Below are 23,128 nucleotides of genomic sequence, written 5' to 3'. Positions count from 1 at the left end.
CGATCTGATCTTGGCAAGATTACAGGCTCTAATTTGCAAACCCCTGGGGAGCACTATGCAGATCTGAATGTCAGAGGTAAAGGAGGAGAGATGATACTAGAGGTTATGCATCAGGTACTGTGCTATAGCCAATGAGCTTGTCAGATAGCTGAGATCTGTTAAACCTTCCTCCAGGTTTTTTAAAGGCTGGGCAGGCACCTCAAGGTGTACTAGTGTTTGATTTACACTGAAAAGGTAACCTGTCTGGTTGCTAACAGTCCTTGTCTGGTAGGAGGGGCGCCTGTAAGAACCACTGTGATGGAAAGAGGTCTGAAATGTTTTCTTCTGTTTCTTACAGGCTGTAGCTCACACTGTTTAAAAGCTAATGCTTTTGTATCATCTTTATATCTGCCTGTGTAGGAGGAGACCCATGTGACTTGATGGCCCATTTCTAGGGTGTCTTTGTGGCACTAGAGGACCAGATCCCAAATTAGTGCAGAAGTCAGAGTTGTCATAGGTAGAATCTAGCCCATAAGCTCTGTCTTTCATGTAGCATCACATGTTTTTCATGGTTTCAAAAAAAGGCAATGTTTATGTTGAAAACAAATGAAAATATGATTTTTCTGTATTTTGGAAAAAAATAATATTGTGGTTTAATAACACAGAGGATTAGTTTGGTTTGCTCCTAAAAAAGTGGATTATGATATAGAACTTCATTAATTATATTTGAATTGTTCTGGGGTGGTGGTGAAATAAGAGGTGGAGCACCTGCTGTATTGGTGGACGTTACCACTTAGAGCAATTAAATAAAGGAGGCATGAAGGAAAGGGTGTTTAAACTTAGTGAACAGTGTGTGATATTTTTTTTTTTTCTTGATATATTTGTGCTCGTGTTCTATAATCCATCCACGTGTTATTGTCATGGCACTCTTATGACTCCTCACTGTTTTGGTGTGGAAACTTGAGAGGATGACACACCGCTTCTGTATACGCTTCTGCTGCTCAGTTATTGAGGTTCTGAAGGTCTAAGTGATGCGACTCAAGCTATGATATGCTAACAAATTAACATTGGTAGGACCCAGCTTTGAAGGTAGTGGCCTTAGTCAGTAGCTCTTGAACTTCACAAAAAAAAAAAAGAAAGTCTCCCCAGCAGGTTTCAGAGCTGCAGACACACTCTGTCATTCAGACAGAGGATGGGGTGCTGAGTCACTCTCAGTGATGTAGCTGGTTACTAAACTAGCTCATCCTGCAGAGAAGTGTTCATGTCCTGTCGAGACAAACAAAATTGCTTATATTGTACAGGGTTGCTTGTTTATTGGACATGTCAGTAAAAACAAGCCAGCTGCCCCTTGAGAGTTCATTCTCACATTTCAAGCAGATCTAAAATATAAAAAGAAAGTTCTTGGAACCTTTCCAGGGTGGTTTTTTTTTGTTTTGGTGGTTTTGTTTTGGTTTTGTTTGTTTGTTTTTCCTTTAGATCCTAATGAAGGAGTTAATTTCTGCTCTGCTTATTTGTGCCAGCTAGGCTCTGGTCCTTTATAGCCATCCTGTGAATGCTTCCAAGACTTGGTAATTGAACAGGCTCTGCTTTCTGACATCATCATGCACTTCTAACTGGTTGCCAGTCCTCGCTCATATTAGAAACGTGAAGTTGAGTCCTTTCTAGATGCTCAGATATCTATTTGGCAGCATTCAGCTTGTGGCATTCGAGTGTCTCATGGTCATTGTCACGAGCATTTTGCAATGGGGGATCCAAAGCACAGGCCAGAAGAGGTAACTTCGATAATACTACAGAGGAAAACTGACACAACACGGGCAACTTTACACTGAAATCTCCTCAGGGCATGCACGCACGAGCAAGTTGCCAAAACCCCATAGCCTTGTAGCATGCTAGTGGTCGAGGGCATGGTCTTACTTTGCAGAAAGTGTAAGGTCATTTCTCCCCAATGAGAGAGGCTGAAGCATAAGTCCATGGAGCTTATTTGTGTGCCTGATACTCTTAATGTTGAGCTGTCTCACAGTGATATTGCTGTGATAGGCGCTTGGATGTCTAGGTCATCGTTAAAGTTCGTTTGTGCAAAAAGAGCTCATTTGAGTGCAACACAGGGGTATTAATCCATCATTTTGTTATTTGTGCATGTTGCACGCTCTTAGCATTTTGGAAGAAAAAAACCAATCCAAATTAATCCATTGTCCCATTAATGCTTTTCTTAGCACTTGCAGGAAGTGTGTTTCTGGAAATCTGTCTCCAAATTATGAAGATATTAATGATAAAACAATACCCATGGCTAATTTTGGATAAAGGGTTGATATTCTGATCCTGTCCTAGCTGTCAGCAACATATCCCAGCCTTTTAAGCTGCTGAAATACAGAATATATGATGCCACTGGAGAGTGAATATAGGTTAAATGACTAGAAGCAGACAGTATATGCAAGGAAAAATCTCATGTTTCAAGTAATGTTTTTGTTCCAGAAGTAGTATAAACGCATATGACTGAATATGCAACTTCCTTGTGTGTGGTACCTGTTACCAGAAGCTTTTAAAGCATGTTCCAAACTCACAGTGATGGTAGTGCAGATAGGATGCGTTTTTTTCTTTTTGTTTTTGTTTTTATTTTTTTTCTTCCTAAAGAAATAAACAGAAGTTTTGGTCATTCTAAAATCCAAATTTCTTGGATTCTTTTAAAGGATATCAGTGATCTGATTTTAGGCAATTTTAAAGCTTTGTTTGGCTTAAGTAAACAATCTCATTTTCTTTCTTGCATTTTAATTTGAAAGGAAAGGGCATAGATTCACAAGGGAATTTAGCTGTCATTTACAAACAGTACAGATGAAGACTTGCCTTGTACCTGTCTTCATTATATGGCGCTCACCTGAGATACCAGAAACCTGCATTTGTAACCCACTCTGCTTTATTCAGAGTTTGGAATCAAAGTTAGACATTTTTGTTGTGAGCTTTTTTTTTTTTTTGGTGCTTTGTGAGACATTTTTGTTGTGGGCTGTGGAGTTCTGGAGATGGCTTTTTCCCTCTTTTGTGTTTAATATTATTAATTTGGTATTCATTGATCCAGAGAGGGGAGGAAAGACTTTATAGCCTATGACATCAATATTTTGTGTCGTTAATTTGGTCCAAAGTATGGATCAATTTTTGGTCAACCTCGCCAGTAGTTTTGCTTGTCTGGAACCATGTACTAAACCATGTAAAACTGTTTAAAATAAACCCCTAACAAAGAAGAAACCCCTATTGCTTGTTAAATAACCAACAGTGAAAGTCTGCACACCTCCACTCACAGTATGGTAGTGCCTTGAACAAATTCTTACATATATTTTACAGATGAGTTAACAGACCCTGGGAGAGTTGACCTGATGGGCCTGTGGCTATACAGAAAATCTGCAAGAGGCCCAGGGAGGGAGGTCAGGGCTCCTGCCTCCCACTCGCGTGCCTTGAGTGCTGGGTGGTTATTGCAAACGCTTCGTCTTGCCTGACCATCGGTCTCAAAGTAAACATGAAGCATACCGGTTTCGGATTTCAAAAGGAACTGGTGACTTTTGAGACCCAGATAAGTAGTGAACACTGAGTTTTCTGTCAAGAATGAACATCATCTATCTGAAAATCAGATAAGTGAAAGAAAAAAAAAACCCAAACAACAAATGAGGGGGGATGAGAAGTCTTGCCCCAAACATGTCAGTGTGGCGTGTGGTTTTGGTTTGTTTGTTTCTTTTTTGTTTTAATCTCCAAAGAGACAGAGATGAGAGGGCAGCAGTTTGAGCACTAAAGTCATAGTCCAACAGGACGGCCCTGGAGTTCCTACCTGCTGTTCAGGTGGTTGGTTCATGGCGCTTTCCTGTAGGACCTCAGCAGGGTCATCAAAGTGCTGGGATGTTTCTGGGGTATAGGGACAAGGTGAGATTTGGGTTGTGCTTTAACAGGTATGTCCTGAACCCATCCTGCATCCTAAAAGGACACTGCACGCTAACTAGCTGCCAGGGAGTCTTGGCTGTTGAGCAGCCAGTTTGCATACCAGTATCACTCTGTACTATGGTCTCCATCAGGCACTGGTTCTTCAAGCACTTGTGTTCAAATTCTCTGATTTCATTACATTTTGTGACAGCATCTATTTTCAACATGCTTCCTGCAAGACTTAGACAAAACAAGTGCCTTAGCAAAAATCCCACCTGGGCCGTATGGAGGGTTTCTGGGTGTAGGGCTCTGATGAGCCCTGGCTAGGAGTTGTTTCTCCAGAATTTTGGCTTCTTAGAGAAAGAAGAAAAAACAAACGTGGAAGGAACAGAAAGAAAACAAAACTCTGCTGTGTAGGAGAGGAGGGCGGTCGCACCGTGTGGTGGGTGTGCAGTGCCAGAGCAGGCAGCTGAGCTGGACGGCTGCTCTGTTAATAGTATCACCTGCACACTTAAACCTCAGGTTTTTTCAGGCTGTTCTTGTCGTGTTGTCTGTTCCACCACCTTTCCTTTCCTATTCCCTTGAGTCCTTCAGCTGAAGAAAATAGAGGTGTCGGATGAAAGGCAACGGTGGTGGCTGTTCTTCCCTCCACCCGGAGCAGTCAGACGTGCCAGGGACAATTCTGCCTCCCTGCTTTTCTTTCCGAAGCCTCATCAAGTAGATGAAATATTTGAGAATCACCACACTAATCGACAGGGCATCTAGTGCAGAGAGTAGGTTGAGGGTTGAAGATTCTTCTCCAAAGTTGCTCTCTGCAGAAATAACTTATCCCCATAACCCCAGTTTGTTAAGTAGCTCAGTGGCCCCAGAGTCACTTCATAGTTTCAGGTTAGAGCTCTTCTGACGGTCAGTGAAACCTTCACATCCAGCTGCTTTTCACCTTTACAGGTGAATTGCATCTTACTCTGTGTGTGTAAAGCTGCTCATTCAACAAAAATGCAAGTACTCTGCAAATACAGGTTCTATTGAATCTGTATTTTTGGAAGCAATAACTAGTTATATTGAATGAAATACTGTGCAACTTTAGTGACTGTGTTGTTTAGCATTGAGGACAAAGCTTCTGGGGAAAAGCAGGCTGGCAATTGTGCATGCAAAGCTTTGCAGCACTCTCATTTTAAAGTCATAGTGCCTCTCCAGCCCTTTACCTGTTGCCATAGGTCACTTAAGGCTACACTGGACACATCACAGGAAAAATACACTTTCAACTGATGTCTCAATTCATTATTATCCTAGATTTTTACTGTTCTATGTTGAGGAGGCTTACCTGGGGCAGGACCTTGAGCTATGGAGCAAACCCAAATCGATCAAGTATTGCCTGTTCCAAACAGCTTGTAGCTTAGTTTAAGGGCTCCACTTTGCAAGGAGGAAGAACTGCTCTGGCAAGTTGTTGGCAAATTGCTCTTGCCTGTGGAATGGTCTGCTGATATACAAACAGGTGCTGACAACAAGAGGGTTTGAAGAGCTGGTTCCAAAAGAACCCCTAAACAACACTACAAAAGTTTTGAAATTATTTAAAAAAAATATATTTGGAAGTATTAATCATAGAAGACAGCAGAAGTGTTAAAATAATATAATACAAATGTGTAAAAGAACTACGTAAGAGGTGTAGGTTTACAAGCACCAGAGAAGAAAAAAATCTAATGGAGAGGGAGAAATGAAAAAACCAGGTGACCAGCATTTCAGGGCCAACAGTTGTCCCAGCCTTCAAATCTTAACTTGTGGGTAAATGAGGATCTGGTGGTACGAAGCTCAACATGGACGTGCATTCAGAGCCAGAGAAACACTGCTTCAGAGCAGAGCCCATCTCCTGTTGTATAACTGTTAGTGTAAAGCTGCATTAGTGCAAATAAAAGGGGACGTATTTAGTTTGGCGCCTTGCTTCTCATCAGACTAGAGATTTCATCGTTACTCTAATCTTTACCATCTGTGGTAAGTTAAAGGGTTGCGTTCTTGTTGCTGTTTTTCTTTTCCTGTGTTCTGCAGTGGGCCTAACATATGCTACATTTATAAGTCCCTAATTTCTAGTTTACAAAAAAGTCTACTAAAGGCTACTGGCTTTATTACATCCACTTTAGCATTCTCAGTGTAGTTTTCATGACTATCCTTTAGTTTAGGAACAGTTTTAGTGTTCAGTGTGTTCCATGTGTTTATACTTAATGTACAGCAGGTAGCTCAGTGAAATTTTTATTATAGATACACATATATATATAATAAAATAGTATACAGGTATATTTGGGAAGCATTTCTTTTGTTTTCCAAATACAGTCAGGGTCATATTTCAACATATTCTCTGCACAAGGTTTTGGGAACGCATTAACAGTGGCAGCTGATGTTCTCACATGCAACACAGTAAGGTCTTATAAAGTAAAGTTACAGACCTGAGAGTCATGAGATTAACTATTTCATAGCAGGTACCCACAGAAGGAAGCAGAGGTAGTCCTCGAATCAGCTGGGCCATGGGAGGCAAAAGGGGGAGGAGGGAACATTTTCTTTCTGGGAGGATCCCCCTTCTCAGAAGGATGGAGCAAGAGAAGCAGAGACAGGCTTGCACCTCCCAGAAAGTGGCAGCCATACAGATTAATTCCAGTTTTGCTTTTATGCAAAGTGGGCACAAATCTTGCCAAGCCTGGGCCAGGAGCTGCTCGTAATAGGACAGAGGAGCATGTTTCAGGACAGCTTACACAGTAAGATCATGGACCCAAGCAATTATGGTGTATGTTAATTTTCTTTACACACAAGATTTAGTTTCGGATAGGAGGGGAAAACGAAGGCTAGCTGGGCTCAGGAATGCTAATATTTTCTTTGATTAGGGAGAGCAGCTTCATTTTGTTTGCCTCTCTAATATGTCTTGTGTTTTACTGACCGCTTTTAAATAGTAGGAAAATATGTAGGTGTGCTTAGACTTCTGCAGTTTATAGCTGACCAGCAAATAAGTCCTACCGTGTCCATGCAGGTGTGAGAAGTGCTGGGAGCTGCCTTCTGCTAGTCTGTCCTCAAGCTCAGAGAGGTTTTCTGCAGGAGTCAGTCCAGATCACTAAAAGTGGCTTTTCTACAGTCAATCTATTTGGAATAGAAATTCATTTGCTACGACAGTTTTTATTTTTAACAACAGCTTTCAGCAAACTATCACATTGATAGGAGCCAGTAATGATCACTTGTTGCTCAAAACCCTAAACAGCCATGTGCTTCACCTCTTCTTCATTCACAGGGACCCTTGTGGGAAACAGTTACGATTTTGCAAACTCCTGGGCTTTGCACAGTGAAAACAAGCGGTGCAAGAGAGTGCAGATTCCAAGCAACACCTGCAACATTTCATCTGATATCGCGAAGAAGGTTGGTGCCGCAAGATACTGTTCTGGTTTCGGTCCTCCTCTACCTGAAGGTAGCTTGCCTGCCCTTTGGCAGAAGAACACAAATGTTTCCTTGAATCTCTGTCTGTCCCTACTGTGGTCCTCCCTCAGCAAGCCTTTAGGGTGTGAGGTGCAGGAAATACCCATTTTGGGTTTCTGAGGTGAAGTGTGGTCTGAGATAGCGATACTGGGCACTGATCTTGCTGCTGCACTGGAACTAAGTGCATGGCTCCTCATCCAGCCCGGCAGGAGTGAACCACGGGGCTGGCAGTGGCCGTTTCTAGGTCCCTGCTGTGGTGTAGAAGGTGGAAGCAACAGCGACACATCCTCAGCACATGCCTGCACTGTCTGTGGATGCTCCTGGCCCCTCTGTGAGGCAGCGTGGGGCTGGACACAGGATGCAGCTGTGTACTTGTGGTTCCTGAGCTGATAACTATGTGCCCTCCCTGAAGGCTCTGGCTGGTGCTAGCAGGAGGATTTCTGCCCTGGGCTGCCTGGTGCTATAGAAAAGAGACCTCGGAGGCTGTGTGTTATGACCGATGTCCTATTTACATGCAGTGCTGAGAGAGGAACAGTTTACTCACTAGTTAGTGAATGCAATTTTTCTCTCCTACTACACCCTGCCTGTTGCTATTCTTTCTAAAACTGTAGTACATACGTACCGCCCCTTCCTTTCCCCCCCCCAAACCCAACACACAAATGTCAAACAGATAAACAAAGAAACCAACAGCTCATTTGAGCCTGAAGTGTGAGCTGCTGCCAAAGTAACTTTGGTGTTACTTGGGAAAGGTGTGTTTAGGCAGTGCCTGTAGAATGAGGTAGTTAATTCCCTCTCTGATTCTGCCAGCAGGGAAGCATCAGTGCTGAAGCCTCTGGGCACCACCACCACAAATAGTATTTGTGAATGTGTTGAAGTTCATATACCTGAGAGTCACCAGAGCAGGGAGATGTTTTAGCCAGGCTATTTTTGACTGAGGAGATGCTCTCTGTAGGTGTTACAAAGGCTCTGTGCCACCAGGCTATTTCCCTTGCCAGGAGGAGGAGGAGGTTCCTTCAGCTATGCGTATAAATAGTGGCTCTGATTTGTTGAAGAAACACAGAACTGCTTGTCTCAGCCAACTCTGTGACCCCTTTGCTGCATCAACCTTTTTTCTTCTCCTCTTTTATAAGTATAAACATGTTCTTTGTTTCCCTTAGACACAGGGTGGACGCCTGCAGATGGTCACCAGCTCAGGGAGGAAAGTAGCTTTGAATATATACTGACTGCATGTGGTGTTACAGGTTATGACTGTCATGGTAAATTGAACCTTCATCCACCGAGGGTTTGCATCTGATCTCATGTCCTCTGCTGTAAATCAGAACGATCTGGTGGGTGCCAGGTTTAGATTTACACCAGAGTAACTTAGGCCAAAATTTAGCTGTCAGTTTCTTGTTATACAAGTCCTGTAAACCGATACTCGTTAAACTAGGCTCAAATACTTTCTCAAGAGTAGTAGCACTTCCTGGAACATATCTGCTCTACAGCTACTTTGAGTTCTGGTTTCCTAGTTACCTGGAAAAAGCTAACTAAGACTTGGACAAGCTTGCAAAGTTCTGACTACTTATAATTCCACTAAGCTTTTGAATGGGGATATTAGAGATGTTCTGAAATTCAGTGAGGTATGCTCGTGCTTCTTGGCACCATAGCTTCAGCCTCGCAGCCTGCAAACTTGGCTGAGAAAATACAGCAGTGATTTCAGGTTGGAAATCTCCAACCTATGTTTCTTGCTTGAGCTGAGCTGGTGTGCACGGGGCGTTTCTGTCAGGGTTGGGACTGGTTGAACACCTGACTTAAGTAATGGTGCATGGTGCCAAGGGTGTGACCAAAGCGTGAGGGGTTTCAACCTGGCTGAGGTGTCTTTTGAGGGACAGGACTGTGTTTTAAACCTGGTTACAGCTCTAGAGCAGGGCTAGTTCTTGTGACTGGTTGTGGCTGATGGAATTTTATCTACTCAGGCAAGTTTACTGTTTAGAAAATGTCAACATTGCAACTGAGGCCAGGGAGTGGCATGCAGGGTAAAATCCTGTCTGATGGGTAGACCGCAACTAATGGAGTTTTGTACAGATCACGTTAAATATTGATGCTCCGTTGGATAAAGTTTGCTCTCCTGCAAACTGGATGAAATTATCTTCTCTCGTGTGAGTTCATGAGCTCACAGCATTTAACATTGGCTTAATTTATTCACTGTGCAAGAATAAACACAGCGCTATTAATAGAAGTGCAGCCAAACGAGCGCCTGCTGAAGAATGTAGGGCTTTTTAATAGCAGGCTTTGTTTGCTTGCTTCGGCTTCAGGAATGTAAATCTCCTCCATCTCCCAGCCTCCCTCCCTGCCAGGCAGTCAGCTGCTAGGTGAGGAAAACAGCAGCTTTGGTTCAGTGCGCTCCTTCCGTCCCCGTCCCCCCACCTCAGGGTAGATCTGTGGTTTTCTTTGCCCTCCTGATGCCCCCACGACAGCATCCTTGGAGAGATGGCTTCTGATTTCTTTGCAAGATGCAGTGAAGCCAGAAAGCCCTGTTGATCTTTTATCTTCAAATCATAGAAAATGCGGGCAATTTCATGTTCTTTAATAAGAGCGAGCTCTTGTCTTGATTAATGGCTCCGTGTATCAGCTGAAGGTCTTGACCCAGCTCACACTCTTACCCTACTGTTGCTCTGGGACTCTTCCTGCCCTCCCCCTCCAAAACACATACACGCTTACACGTGTGTGACTACAGCTCTGCCTGCAGATACGGTTTCTTCTCGGATACACGGATGCCCCTCCTAGGGCTGGAGGCATCTTAGCAGCTGCACGGTGGAGCTGCCTGTTTGCTACCCTGTCTTGTGACCCAGAGAGCGCACCAAAGCGGGTAGTGTTGGAGGGAGGGAGCTACTGCCTCCATACCATGCCCTACCCTCTCCGTCTGCTGTTTAGTTACCAAAAAGAAAGATCTTTTCTGTGTTGTCAGACCCATTTTTTCACCACTTGGATGTGATGATTTAGGCTACCTGTTCAATGAAGTACTGCAATCTAATATCCTCTCAGATGACTAACAGCATGGGTAACATCGATCTTGAAGTATAAAATGGAGTGACACGGATAACTGTGGTGATGAGGCAGCCTTGAAAACAAAAGTGTATGTTTTAGAGCATTGCGATTGATTTATGTGTTCTTAGATGTTACCTTTATTTTCTAGATTTCACCTCTAACAGAAATGGAGGCATGGAGGCCACAGTTCACTGTATTCTTTCTTATTTTTTCTTTCTTATTAGGAAACTATACCTATATCATGTTACATGTGAAAAAGACTGAAATTAGAATTCAACTAATTTCTGCTTTTGCTGAAATTCAGCTTTTGCTGCGATTAGTAAGAAATAGTCCCATTCATATCCCTTGAAGTACTTCCATATGCAATAAATAAATAGCATTTATCCCCACATCTGAAAGCAAGCAGGAGAAGTTTTCAACTTTTGGACCGTAATTTGTAACGGTAGAGGTCACAAGCAGGTCCAGCAAAGACATGGACATACAATACTATAATACATTTTAGGGGTGAAAATGAGGCCCACTATATCTAAAATCTCATTTTTCTGCTCCTGAAATACACAGGTCACCTGAACCAGCATTCAAGTGAAGCGACTTCTGTCAGTTGTTATTACGTTTGCTCAAACATACAGCCGGCATTTGGCTTTGGATGCTTTTTACTTGGAAAGATGGGAGCATAAATCATTCTCCCTTTGAGTGAACCCAAAGAAGATGGTATTTGGAAAAACTATACCTAATTATGATACTAAAATATACCCTTTCTGAATGATCTGGAGAAACACTTCTGTGTATCTATATACCATAGGGTTTAAAATCAAGGGAATTAGAAGGTGTCTCTGCTTTTTCTGTTACTTTTTAGGTTATATCTCTTTAATGGCAGTTGTTAAGCAATAGACAAATGCAGTTCATGCAGCTGCAGAAGGCAACGCCACAGAAATTGGAAGAATGTACAAAATTCCACCTACAACTCTGTGTGGTGGGACTGGGGCATAAAGAAGGTCAGCGAGTTTGCGATCGCTAAGGGTTGCCAGTGCCAGGACACCGCCAACCCGTTTAAAGAAAAACTTAAAATAGAACTCATGCAGAAGTCGAGGGAGAAGTTTCAAGACCTTCACCTGTATTTCAAATACTGCAGTCAGTTTTACTAGTTTTAATCTTACAGCCTCCTATACTCTAAGGACTATTTCAGCCTGAGGCCTCGCTTCCTGGTCTGTTGGTTTTAGATGTTTCTTTGTGTGGAGCCGCTTCCAGCACTGTTGGCCCATGAGCAGGAATGCTACAGCAGTGGGTGAGGCTGCCAATATCTGGTGCTCGCCATGTATGTGCATTGTCCCCTAAACTAAAGAACAAGGGCATCTCTTAGTTCAGCCTGACCATTGAGTTTTAAAGAAAGGAGAAAATAAAAATAATTTTCAGAATGGTTTAAGTTGGAAGGGACCGTTGGAGGCCATCTAGTCCCACCCCTTGCTTACAACAGGGCCATCTTAGGTCAGGTTGCTCAGGTCCTTGTCCACTCACATTTTGAATATTTCCAAGGATGGTGGTTCCACAGCCTCTCTGAGTGCCTGTTCCAGTCTTTGACCATCCTTATGGTGACATTTTTTTCAAAAATCTATTTGTATTTACCCATATTTCAGCTTATGGCCATTAGTTCATCACAATAGTTGAGATAATGTCTAAAAGATGGAAAATTTCAACTATGATTTCTTGTATAAAGTCACTGGAAAATCTGAAGCAATTTGAATGGCAAGAAAACCTTTACATAGAGAAAATGAACTGTTTGTTGCTTTCTGACATATATCACTTGGTTTCTTGATAATCAGGTAGAGCTCAGTCATTAGGTATGTTGTTATTGAACAAGACCAAAGAACACTATAGAAAAAAAAAAGAGGGTTTAATTTTTGTGTGTGTGTGCGTGGACCCCCTTTATTTTTCACATCTAACATTTACTGGTATGTAATAAACATGGTGATAAAAGGTTGTTTGTACTAGTTTTGCTGTTTAGTGGAATATACAGAGTCTGAGTTCTATTGCACCCTAACAGTTGTATTACCTTTTTAACAAGGTTATTACCTTGCTAGGAAAACTTACAAACACAGCCCCTAGATGGGCTTATTGCATATATTGGTTTTCTCTTGCATTTGATAGTATCTGGATCAAGGCTTTGATCTGGGAGTTGCTGCACTGCTCATCCTCTGAAAGGCTCTAAGCTCACTTTCAGTTGTATCAGTTTCATCTTGAAGCGCTGCTTTAAAAGCTTTTTTTGGCTGCTTCTTTTGTTGTTACTTCCACCCTTAGGGCATTTTTTCAGCTTTCTTATACCTCTGTGTAGTCTTAGAGCAGCACCAACCACCATTTAAGCAGTTCCTGCTCCCTTCCTTCTAGTTTTCTTTTCCAGCTGGTTCATCATGGTGGCTGCTATGGGGCATCAGAATTATTCCAGGCTGGAGCTGATTTTTCTGGAGAACAATAATGTTCAGGTGTCTAATGGTGCTCAGTTAGCATTGCTGTTCCCTGAGGCCTTTCTCGGAAAGCTCAAAACCTCTTTTTGTATGTGGCTGCTGACTGAGCACTTTGCTAAACTCTGAATGTATTCCTAATGGGACAGACATTTCTGGTTGATTTGTTTTCATAAGCAAGAAGTTATTTTTCAATTTGGACATGTAGTAGCTTTAGCTGATCACCTGGACAAAACACCCTTTAGCAAAAAAAGTCTTTTCTACTCAGCAGTTTTCCTATAGAGGTGTACCATCTGCCATTCAGAGAAGACATCTAGATGTCTGCTGAACTCCATGGGTGGTTTTGTTCCCTGTTTTTCATCTCCCAAAAAACAAAAACAAGACTTTGTCTTTTTTCTCTATTTTTATTTATTTTTTAGCACAGCAACTTGTATGTGCTGTCATCTCAGGTACCTGTTCAGGTATTCACTTCATTACTGTGAACTACTCTGAAGAACATGCTTGTCCACCCTATGTATAACACCTGAAATATACAGCATGGTTTCTTCTACTTACCTGTCAGTGGTTTATATAAGCAGATGTAAGTTATGCTTCAACAGTGAGAGGGTTGTGTCAGAAGATTGTTTTTCCACTTATCTAAACTCAGTGTCATCCTTTCAGAAGATTGCATTGAGGACCTCAGACTTATTGAGCTGTGACACCATGCATACATAAGAGAAAGTCTATTTGGGAGCCTCCCTTGGAGAACTTAGCCTTAAACCAAGTTTTCCTCAGGTTGTGTTTCATGTACAACTAAGTTTCATCTTAGCTTGCTGCTGTCTGAGAGGTTTTGGTACCCTCCCCCCAACTCACTGTGCGGTCCTCTCCTTACACTAGCTGTCACCGTACTGATTTAACTCACAAGAAGAACAGAACAAATAGCTTTTCTTCCCAGGGTTATTTTTCTGCCATTTATCCAAGTTAAATTGACCTGTCGTGCACTGGACAAGCCAGGAGGAGTGACAGGAACATGTGGCCAGAAGTGGGAAACAAATTTGATTCCTCAAATTCCAGTCAGACTCGATCTTTCACTCTGAAACTTACTCTGTTCCCTCACTATCCAAAAGAGAGTCTGGTCATTCTTCTTCCTAAGTACCTCCATCGTAAGTTCCTCTTCCTTGCTGTGCGTGTCTTCCTGGTACTCCAGACACCATCTGGGTCTTCACTAGATAGGAAGCAGTTCTTTGCTTCCCTCCATTTGCCGACTGATTGACTGACAGGTTTCAGCATGAAACATCCCTTATGTGACACTATTTTATAATAATATTAATGTACCTCTGTGTATGTATGGATGTGGTGAATAAATGGATGGAGCTCACTACTAGCTCTTGACTGTGATGTTATTTAACTACATGATGGTGTTAAATAATAACCGTGATGTTATTTAACAACACTGGTGACAGCGTGTTTGGGAAGAGTGGGGTTTTCTTCTTCCTGAGACTATAGTAACTCATTTTGTTACGTTTTCTCTCTTTCTTTCTACCTTTGCTGCTCGCTTGTCATGCAGGGCATCATGGAAACCTGCCAGCTGCTAAGAACATCTCTGATCTTCTCTCGCTGCCACCATCGAGTTGATCCAGAGCCATACATCGATCTCTGTGAAAGAGACTTCTGTGCCTGTACCCAGCACATGGACTGTCACTGCTCAGCGTTCCTTGATTATGCAAGAAGCTGCGCTCATGAAGGAGTGATTTTGGACGGGTGGACTGAAGAGAGCTCATGCAGTAAGTTGACAAGATTATTCCTAAACTGCTTATCCCAAATGAGATCATGCCTCTTTTGCAGATTTATGTGCTGCAGCTAAAAGCAACTGGTGCTTTTTTAGGATGTTGATTCAGGTTGATTCAGGCATGGCAGGTTAAAATCTGAAGTGCCTGTTACTTCCATTTATCTCAAGTGCCTTTGCTTGCTCCCCCTTTCAGCTCTCCATCACCCACCTTTTTCTAGAAGTTGTTATCCCTAAGACAGGGTTGTTTAAACCATATATGAAGAAGATCCTGAGCTGTTACAGGTCCCACCATGGTATACAAAGTCAGTGGAGATTCATTTGATACACAAAGGTATAGACTAGGATGTTTAGGAGCTATTTCATATATGGTCCACATGTGTCACGACCTCCAGCCTGCAAGTCGGCATCCTCATGAAAGGCTCTCCTTAACGCTTTCTCACAAAAACAATTGTTTCATCCTTTATTTGCTGGAACCAATTACATTAAAATTGAGATGTTGCCTTTTTTAAGCCAAATTTTGTCTAGGTTAGTGATCCTGATTGCATCTTGAAACGCTACCTTTATTAGCCCAGTTTTGCCAAGGTCAGAGGCCCTGATTGTATCTCTGCTAAGATTTTGCAACAAAGAAGTGCACAGGTTGACTGAGACGGATTGTGTTTATGGAGGAAAGGTCATGTTTGCACCCACTGTTGATATATAGATATACCTCCACTGGAGAACCCCAGTTAATTACATAAGCACATGAATTATAAAAATTAAAAAAATCAATCCTCTAATATCATGTTCTCAATGATTTTCCTCATGTTTTTACATTACACAGGAAGAACAGTTTTCTCAGGATGTTTATGCAAATTGATTTCATGGGGTAACTGACTGATTTGTATTGACAACACTTTCTTCTCTGGTAAAGATGTTCTGTTGGCCACCACTAAAGAAAATGGTGCCTTCAGATTATGGTTAGGGCAGGAAGATAATGCCAACCACTTGCTCAAGGGATTGTACACCAGAGGAGAGTCTTATTTCTAGCAGCAATTTGTTACTTTTCCACTGGGACATAAAAGAGATCTGATGAAAACTTGTTTCCTTGATCAGGTGCAAGGCAGAGAACCCATTTTTGCTAGGCCTGTCTGTAACTCTAGCTAAAGCCACAAGTGAAATGAACTCCTCTCTGTTCCCAGGAGTTTCAGAGCTCATTTGTAACCCTTGACTTCACAAACCACTTTTTTTCTGAGTCAGGGAAAAGAGAGGTGGCCTGCTGCCACATCAGGAGCTTAATTTTCCATCACTCTTCACCTGTGCTATGGTGCTTTCTCAGGAGATGATGATGATAGTTGCATTGGAGGCATGAAATGCTCTGCTGTGTTGGAAGGGCTCTAGTGCTGGGCACACTGCTAGTGCCCAGGATCTGGAGCCACAGAGGACAAGACAGCTCCTTTGTTATCCTCCCACCTCCTTCAACAGAGGATTTGCTGGGAAAGGGCAGGCTCTAATCTTTTCTTCCTACTCCATGCCCACACAGTCTTGCGGGGTATGTCTATACATCAAAATTAAGGAATAGCTATAGTGTGTGCTTGCATAATGGCCTAGCCTAGATAATGACAGCAGTGAAGATACCATAGCATGGGTGTTATCCTGTGCTGGCAGTTCTTTGGAAGAAAGAGGATGGAATTTCAGAGTCTTAACCGTCTTCCAGTTCTCTCTGGAAACATGAAACAGTATAATTTCACAAATGAGTGGAGTAACTGCATAGTTTAAAGGTACAGAACATGCTTGTCTATCCAAATAACTTAGATATTATTGCAAGACTTCTCCCCAAGCTTGATTGTTCTTAATGCACTTGGTTTTAGTTATTAAGACTCAACATCTTAGAAAAGCAATTGTCTTTAACCTCTTACTACACAACCTGACAGATCATGATATTGCAGCAAAGTGAAAATCAAGCGTTTCTTAAATGTTCTGTTTCTGAAAAAGAAATCATTGATTGGAGAGGATATGACCTTTTTGGTGTCTGTGTGGTTCAGCCTTTGATAATTAAGGGATTTATTTATTTAGGAGTTATTGAGGAATTTGCATTTCTAATTTCTTTTAATTGTTTCAGGGCCAAGATGTCCAGTTGGCATGGAGTATAAGGAATGTGTATCCCCTTGTGCAGAAACCTGCCAGAGCCTGAATATCAATGAAGTGTGTCATGGACAATGTGTTGATGGCTGCAGCTGCCCTGGTAATTTATTTACTGGGTTATTTACAGAGAAATATTTGGCAGTGATGCTACCTATTTTATTAAAAGAAGGAAAGCTGTGTCTTCCCTTAAATTTTCCTGAAATCAGAAACACTTCTCTTCTCTGGGACCATGCCCTAGAATAAACCATTTTCTATGATGCCTGTATGCTCACTCCATGAAAGGGCCATTTTTCAGACCCAGCTAAAAAGTAAGCAATTCTGTGAAAACCAGCACCATCTAATACTCTAGGATTGCCTTTCTTTCTTGGTGAGGGCCTGCTTACCATTGACGTATCTAGATTTCTTCTGAATTGCTTTTGGTTCAGAGCATCCAGTTAAAGAAAGAACAGAGAATATACTGAAGGAGTTTCTTACAGAAAAAGACTATGTGTAGACCTCGCACTATAATTCCAAAGGTCTTCATGATTTTACATGAACGATTTCACTTATTGTTGAATCATTTGTAGAGGAGATTTGATTGGCTTAAAGGGGGCAGCCCAACCACCACAGTCTTCCTCCTCTGTCTATTGTACTTAAGACAACTGCAGGAGGAGAGATTTATTCCTGGCTGCAAAGCTCCATAGGCTCCCATTTCTAGATGGTTTTTGTGGGTTTTATATTTGTTTGTTTTTAAATCTCTGTGTTTCACCCTTCAAATCTGGACTTTGTGTGAATGCACAGAGGTATTTACTGACCCCCTGTACAAGATACCAAGTGTGATGGAGGTTTACTGAGAACATAATTTCTAAAACAAGACAGTGATGATAATGTCAGCCTTGTTTGAGGAGCTGTTATGGCACTCAGAGCTTAGTAGTTTCCCATTTAGCTGCCAGTCTCTTACTGGAAGTCCAGAGCTATCACTCTGTGGCAGGACCTGGGAAGGTGCACATGGAGGGTGACAGGTGATGTAACTAGACACAGGAGCTTATTTTGTTGTGAAGGATCTAGCTATTATATTTGTGCAGTCCTGGGGGTGTTGGGAAAAGCTGAAGGAGATGAATCCACTGGCTACACAAGGACTCTCGGTATATTCCTTCATTGGTGGCTGCACTGGTCAGTTCCGCACAGGAAAGTTCTAAGGGGATAGGAGCTGAAGAGCAGAGAAACAGGAGCTCAACAGAAAGGGTACTGCATGAGGAACAAGTAGATGGGTAGAAGGAACTGCATGAAAAGGAATAACAACAGTAAAAGTTTTGAACAGCTGGTTATTTGGTGCACAGTCAACAGGGAAGAACTTTGAGTTTCATAGAGAACACAGAGGATCTGACAGATGAATAGAGGAATTTGGGATTTAGGATGAGGATTATACCTTTGCTTAGCTTCCCTCCAGTGCTCCAAGAGTAAAAAGGAACTGTTCAACAAATGTGTCTTTTTTGTGTTAAATGTACCACAGTTATTTTAATTGCCGTAAATGGAATTACTATTGCCAGGAAAAAAGGCAGACGTTCTGATTTCTTGTGCTCTCTGGAGAGCCACTCCACTCTTAAATGCTCAGATATTGTTCTGAATATCTCTCACTGGAAGGATTTTCTCAACAACAACGATCTTTCCTGGCAGCTCTATGGGAAGAATGGGAGAAAGGGGACTTACCTGTGTCTCACTGTCAGTGGTGACTGCTGCCAGGGAAAAGGGCCAAAATTTCTGCAGGCGATTGGAAGGAGTCCCTGAAAGAGGAGGGAGAGGGGTTTTCAGCAAACAAAATGTTTTGCTACAGCAGCTCTTTTAAAAATGGAGGAATATCAACTATCTCTCGGCATGGGTATCTAAGAGAAAGAAAGTTGTCCTTTTTTCTATTGCTAGCTTGTAGTGCAACCTTGGACAACTCTTCTGTGCTTCCGCTTATCTTTGTAAGATAAAATACTCTCTATATAAAATAGGTAATTATAGTTGTGTAATATGGAAGCCTAGCACTTGGATCCAAGTTGAGCGGTTGGCCCTTTCACTTTTTGCTTCTGCAGAAGTTGAGAAGAGAAACCACAGCTCTACACGATAAAGTTTCTTTCTCTCAGACCCTTTCTGATAGACTTCTATGGTATCTAACTTTGTTTCTTCATTCCCTACTTTGTCTCCTCTTCTGTCCTTTTACAACAAATTTTAAAAAACCCTGTCTGGATACCCTTTACTGCAGTCAATGAAGTGCATATATTTTTCCAACAGTTATGTTTCTAGACCTGTTCTGATCAATCTTGACCGTGCTCCCCGTGTTTGACTCATGTATTTTCCAATATGTGTGTTTTGGTCTTGGGGACTTGCTAAACAAAGAGCTTTTCTGGGAGCACCAGAAATGCTCTGTTCAGCACATCTGAGGGAGAGGCAGCACTAGAAGGAAAGTAGACAACACCTTCCGTGAGGCTTTTTGGCAAGGCTCATTCTTTTTTATTGCTGTCTGTGACTAACTATGGGTAATAATGCATATGAAATCTTGCCAAAATATATGAAGAACTAGAAAATCTAATCACATTCATGTTTGTGTCCCTGTGTGTCTATGGCATGTGTATCTGCTGCTACCTGGTCTATCCAGAGGGGAAGCTCCTTGATGGTGAACATTGCATTGAAAGCTCTGACTGCTCCTGCATCCATTCTGGAAAACACTATCCTCCTGGCTTCACCATCTCCCAGGACTGCAACTCATGGTAAACTCTGGCTGCTGTTGCTCTAGATGAGTACTGCATGCTGGTTAGTGACTGTTAGTGATCTTTCTAGAAACCTCTCTCTCTCTCCTTTTTAAACAAATTCCTTTCATTGGCAAAGGACCTGCTCTCTTATTGGAAATGCTAGCCCCTTCCAAGAAGTGAGCTGTTCACAAAGACAAAATCAGCTTCACTTTTAAAGGGATATTTGGTCTGATAGAACAATGTGAGGGTCACACTCCTTCAAACAGTAGAGAACTACCTGTTTCCTGTGGATAAGAATGACCGGCAGGTTCCCATGTCTGGTTAGTATCAGTGGTGGTGTCTTTGTTTTGACTTCCTACATTTATTTAACCTCTAAACCCCATTTTTTTCCAAGAGAAGTTAGCTCAGACGTGTCCTTGGAACCTCTTACAAAGCTAATGAATCTTCTCAGCTGCATGGCTCACAATTTTTCTTTCACTCATGAATGCCAACCTGAAGGGGAAGGCTAGCTGCCTAAAGAAAGGAAGGAGAATGAGTAATGTGTCCCTGATCTGGTTTTGTGTAAGTGTGAACATATTTGTGGAAGGAATTCAGGCAACTCTGTGCCCAGATGTTTCTAGTTAGAGTACAGAACAAAGACACAGTGAAGGCCACCATATGCAGAAGAAAGACGGTCTATGCATTATCACTGATAATCAGAAATTTTCTGATTTTTGAAAGCTATTAAACACAGAGCTTTGGTGCAGGAAACAGAAGTTCTTGAGTTTTGCAACCACTCCAGCTCATATTACCAGCAGTTGCTGTTGAATGACGGTAAAAAAGGGTGGATATATTAAGAAACAAGGTTATGGGAAATGGAAAGGATGCTGCGGACTGGTCTAACTTCCCTGAAACAGGAGCCCATGTTTCAATTATTTGGGAAAAAGTTGCAACAGAAGATCTGAATTCATGTACTCTTGCCTAACTTGTCATGATATGTTTTGTAGCATTTGTCGACGCGGCACCTGGATCTGCAGCAATGGGGAATGCCCAGGTATGTTGGCTCTAATCTTTTCAGGTTTTGACAAGTAAGCCTTGCCTACATACCTCCCACTTACATCCCACTTATATTTTATTCTGCACAAAAAGTGAATCTGTCTTTGTTCTTACTTGCTGGCTCCAGTGCAATCCAGATGGGATCATACTTCTAAGTTCTTCTCATGAGACAAGCCAGACGTTATGCTATACAGTTTATGTGTAGTAATGAAAAATCCTGTTTAGTGAGAAGAATGGTTCCTCTTTTGATTACTTAGAATATCAAGATATAAGAGTCCATATGTTCAGAGGATTTGCTTTCTGGTAGAGGAACCAGGTACTGTTCCCTATTTGATTGTCTGAACCAGCATACTTTTGTTGATGGGCCTTTACAGTACTGTGAGTAGATTGGATTGCTCTTAAGACCCCATGGGTTTGGGCCCTAACAGTCATGTTACAGGTGAAGGAGCTACAGCCCCAGGGAGAGGTGGCTGCCCTGCCTTCCATGGGTGGTGGCAGACTGGAGAGACAGCTCTGCAGGTGTTCTTGCGCCTCATCCTCATACTCTGCCTCTCAAATTCACCAGTACTGGTGGCTGCTGTCACAGTAATTTTCCTGTGTGGGTCATGTGACTTTTCATCGGCCAGCAAAGTGCTACCTTCCTTATTTCCTCCTGCTAGTTCTGTGGCCCATTCCCTGTCTCCACTATGTTCAGCCATGGAAAGGCCTGCTTGACCTGAAACAGCATTTAACTCTGCTTGCATTGTGTGTAGAAGTTTGCAGGGAGACAGTACAGATCTTATCTTGTTTGTTCTGCTTGCTTTTGGGAACTGAGAGTGGACGGGATGGAAAGGAGACTGGGATTATGACAGGACAGGAAAAGAGAGCAGGTTTTTCAGGTTTGGTGGTTTTGTTTTGCCTTTTTGAGATGAGACTGTGCAATCCTCACAAATCGGGAGAATTAAAACAGTCTTAAAATGGCTATCAGAAAGTCTGTCTCTATTAGCCTGACCTATTAGTTGCTCCATTTGCTCCTGCTTTAGACTGAAAGAGCAAGTGTTCAAAATAGAAATGACATTTTTAGTGAACTATGCTAATCAGGACTGTGAGAAGCCCCTTGCTTGAGGTGTTCACTAGAAATATCTCCAAGTGCAGGGAATCTCATTGTCTAAAACACAGAATCAAGGACAGCCCCAGCTGATTTGTTATGTCTTTTAGCTAATGGGCAGCAACATGTCTACAAACAAGAAATAGGTGTTTTTCTAACTTCATTTTTTTTAACCTAGGTTATAGCTCTTAATGTCCTTTCTTTCTGGGCTGCTATGAATATTATGCAGACCAAATTTTGATCCTCAACTCCAGCCATGTTTTCTTCATAGTGATCATAGATATGAAGATAAGCCTGGTACTGAGGCTTGAAAACAGATGTTCATATACAGCTTTGCAAGAGGGAATTGCTGCCTTTTACTGAGTTGGGAAGCTGTGTTGAACGAGCAGAAGTTGAAAAGAAAGCCAACTTATTTTTGTACCTTCCGCCAATGTATCCAAGTTACTTCTCATAGAATAATAGAATCATTTAGGTTGGAAAAGACCTTTAGGATCATCAAGTCCAACTGTAAACCTAACGCTACCAAGCCAGTCACTAAACCATGTCCCTAACCACCACTTCAAGTCTTTCAAATACCTCCAGGGATGGTGACTCAACTACTTCCCTGGGCAGCCTGCTCCAGTGCTTGATAACCCTTTCAGTGAAGAAGTTTTTCCTAATATGCAATCTAAACTTTCTGTGGTGCAACTTGAGGCCATTTGCACTTGTCCTATCACTTGTTACTTGGGAAAAGAGACTGACACCCACCTTGCTGCAGCCTCCTGTCAGGTAGCTTTAGAGAGCGATGAGATCTCTCCTTACCCTCTTTTTCTCCAGACTAAACAATCCCAGTTCCCTCAGTCACTCCTCATAAGACTTGTGCTCTGGACCCTTCACCACCTTCACTGCCCTTCTTTGGATGTGCTCCAGCACCTCGATGTCATTCTTGTAGTGAGGGGCCCAAAACTGAACACAGAATTCAAGTTGCAGCCTCACCAGTGCCAAGTACAGGGGGACAATCAGTTCCCTAGTCCTGCTGACCACACTATTTCTGATACAAGCCAGGATGCTTCTTGGCCGCCTGGGCACACTGCTGGCTCACATTCAGCCGGCTGTTGACCAACACCCCTAGGTTCTTTCCCACCAGGCAGCTTTCCAGTCACTCTTCCCCAGGCCTGTAGCGTTATATGGGGTTGTTGTGACCCAAGTGCAGGACCTGGCACTGAGCCTTGTTGAACCTCATACAATTGGCCTCAGCCCATCGCTCCAGCATGTCCAGATCCCTCTGTAGAGCCCTTCTACCCTCGAGCAGATCAACACTCCCGCCCAACTGGGTGTCATCTGTAAACTTACTGAGGGGGCACTCGATCCCCTCATCCAGATCATTGATAAAGATATGAAACAGAACTGGGCCCAATACTGAGCCCTGAGGAGCACCACTTGTGACCAGTCACCAACTGGGTTTAAATCTATTCCCCACAACTGTCTGGGCTTGGCCATCCATCCATTTTTTTACCCAGTGAAGAGTATGCCCATCTAAGCCATGAGCAGCCAGTTTCTCCAGGAGAATGCTATGGGAAACAGTGTCAAAGTCTTTACTAAAGTCTAGGTA

General features: G+C 42.4%; 1 protein-coding gene across 1 annotated transcript in view; it reads left to right on the top strand.

Annotated features, from left to right (window-relative positions):
* VWF (von Willebrand factor) overlaps positions 1-23,128 on the top strand; it is a 146,900-nt gene that overhangs the window by 6,793 nt on the left and 116,979 nt on the right. Inside the window, exons 6-10 of the mRNA XM_074872045.1 lie at positions 7,148-7,272; positions 14,359-14,575; positions 16,679-16,801; positions 19,322-19,433; positions 20,402-20,448. Of these exons, the coding sequence (XP_074728146.1) occupies positions 7,148-7,272; positions 14,359-14,575; positions 16,679-16,801; positions 19,322-19,433; positions 20,402-20,448 (624 nt within the window). The remainder of the gene's footprint in view (positions 1-7,147; positions 7,273-14,358; positions 14,576-16,678; positions 16,802-19,321; positions 19,434-20,401; positions 20,449-23,128) is intronic.

The sequence above is a fragment of the Strix uralensis genome, chromosome 5 (genome assembly GCF_047716275.1).
Source record: "Strix uralensis isolate ZFMK-TIS-50842 chromosome 5, bStrUra1, whole genome shotgun sequence".
In the NCBI taxonomy this organism is placed as follows: Eukaryota; Metazoa; Chordata; class Aves; order Strigiformes; family Strigidae; genus Strix; species Strix uralensis.
The sequence above is the reverse complement of the archived record's forward strand: the minus strand, read 5'-3'. Positions and strand labels throughout refer to the sequence as shown.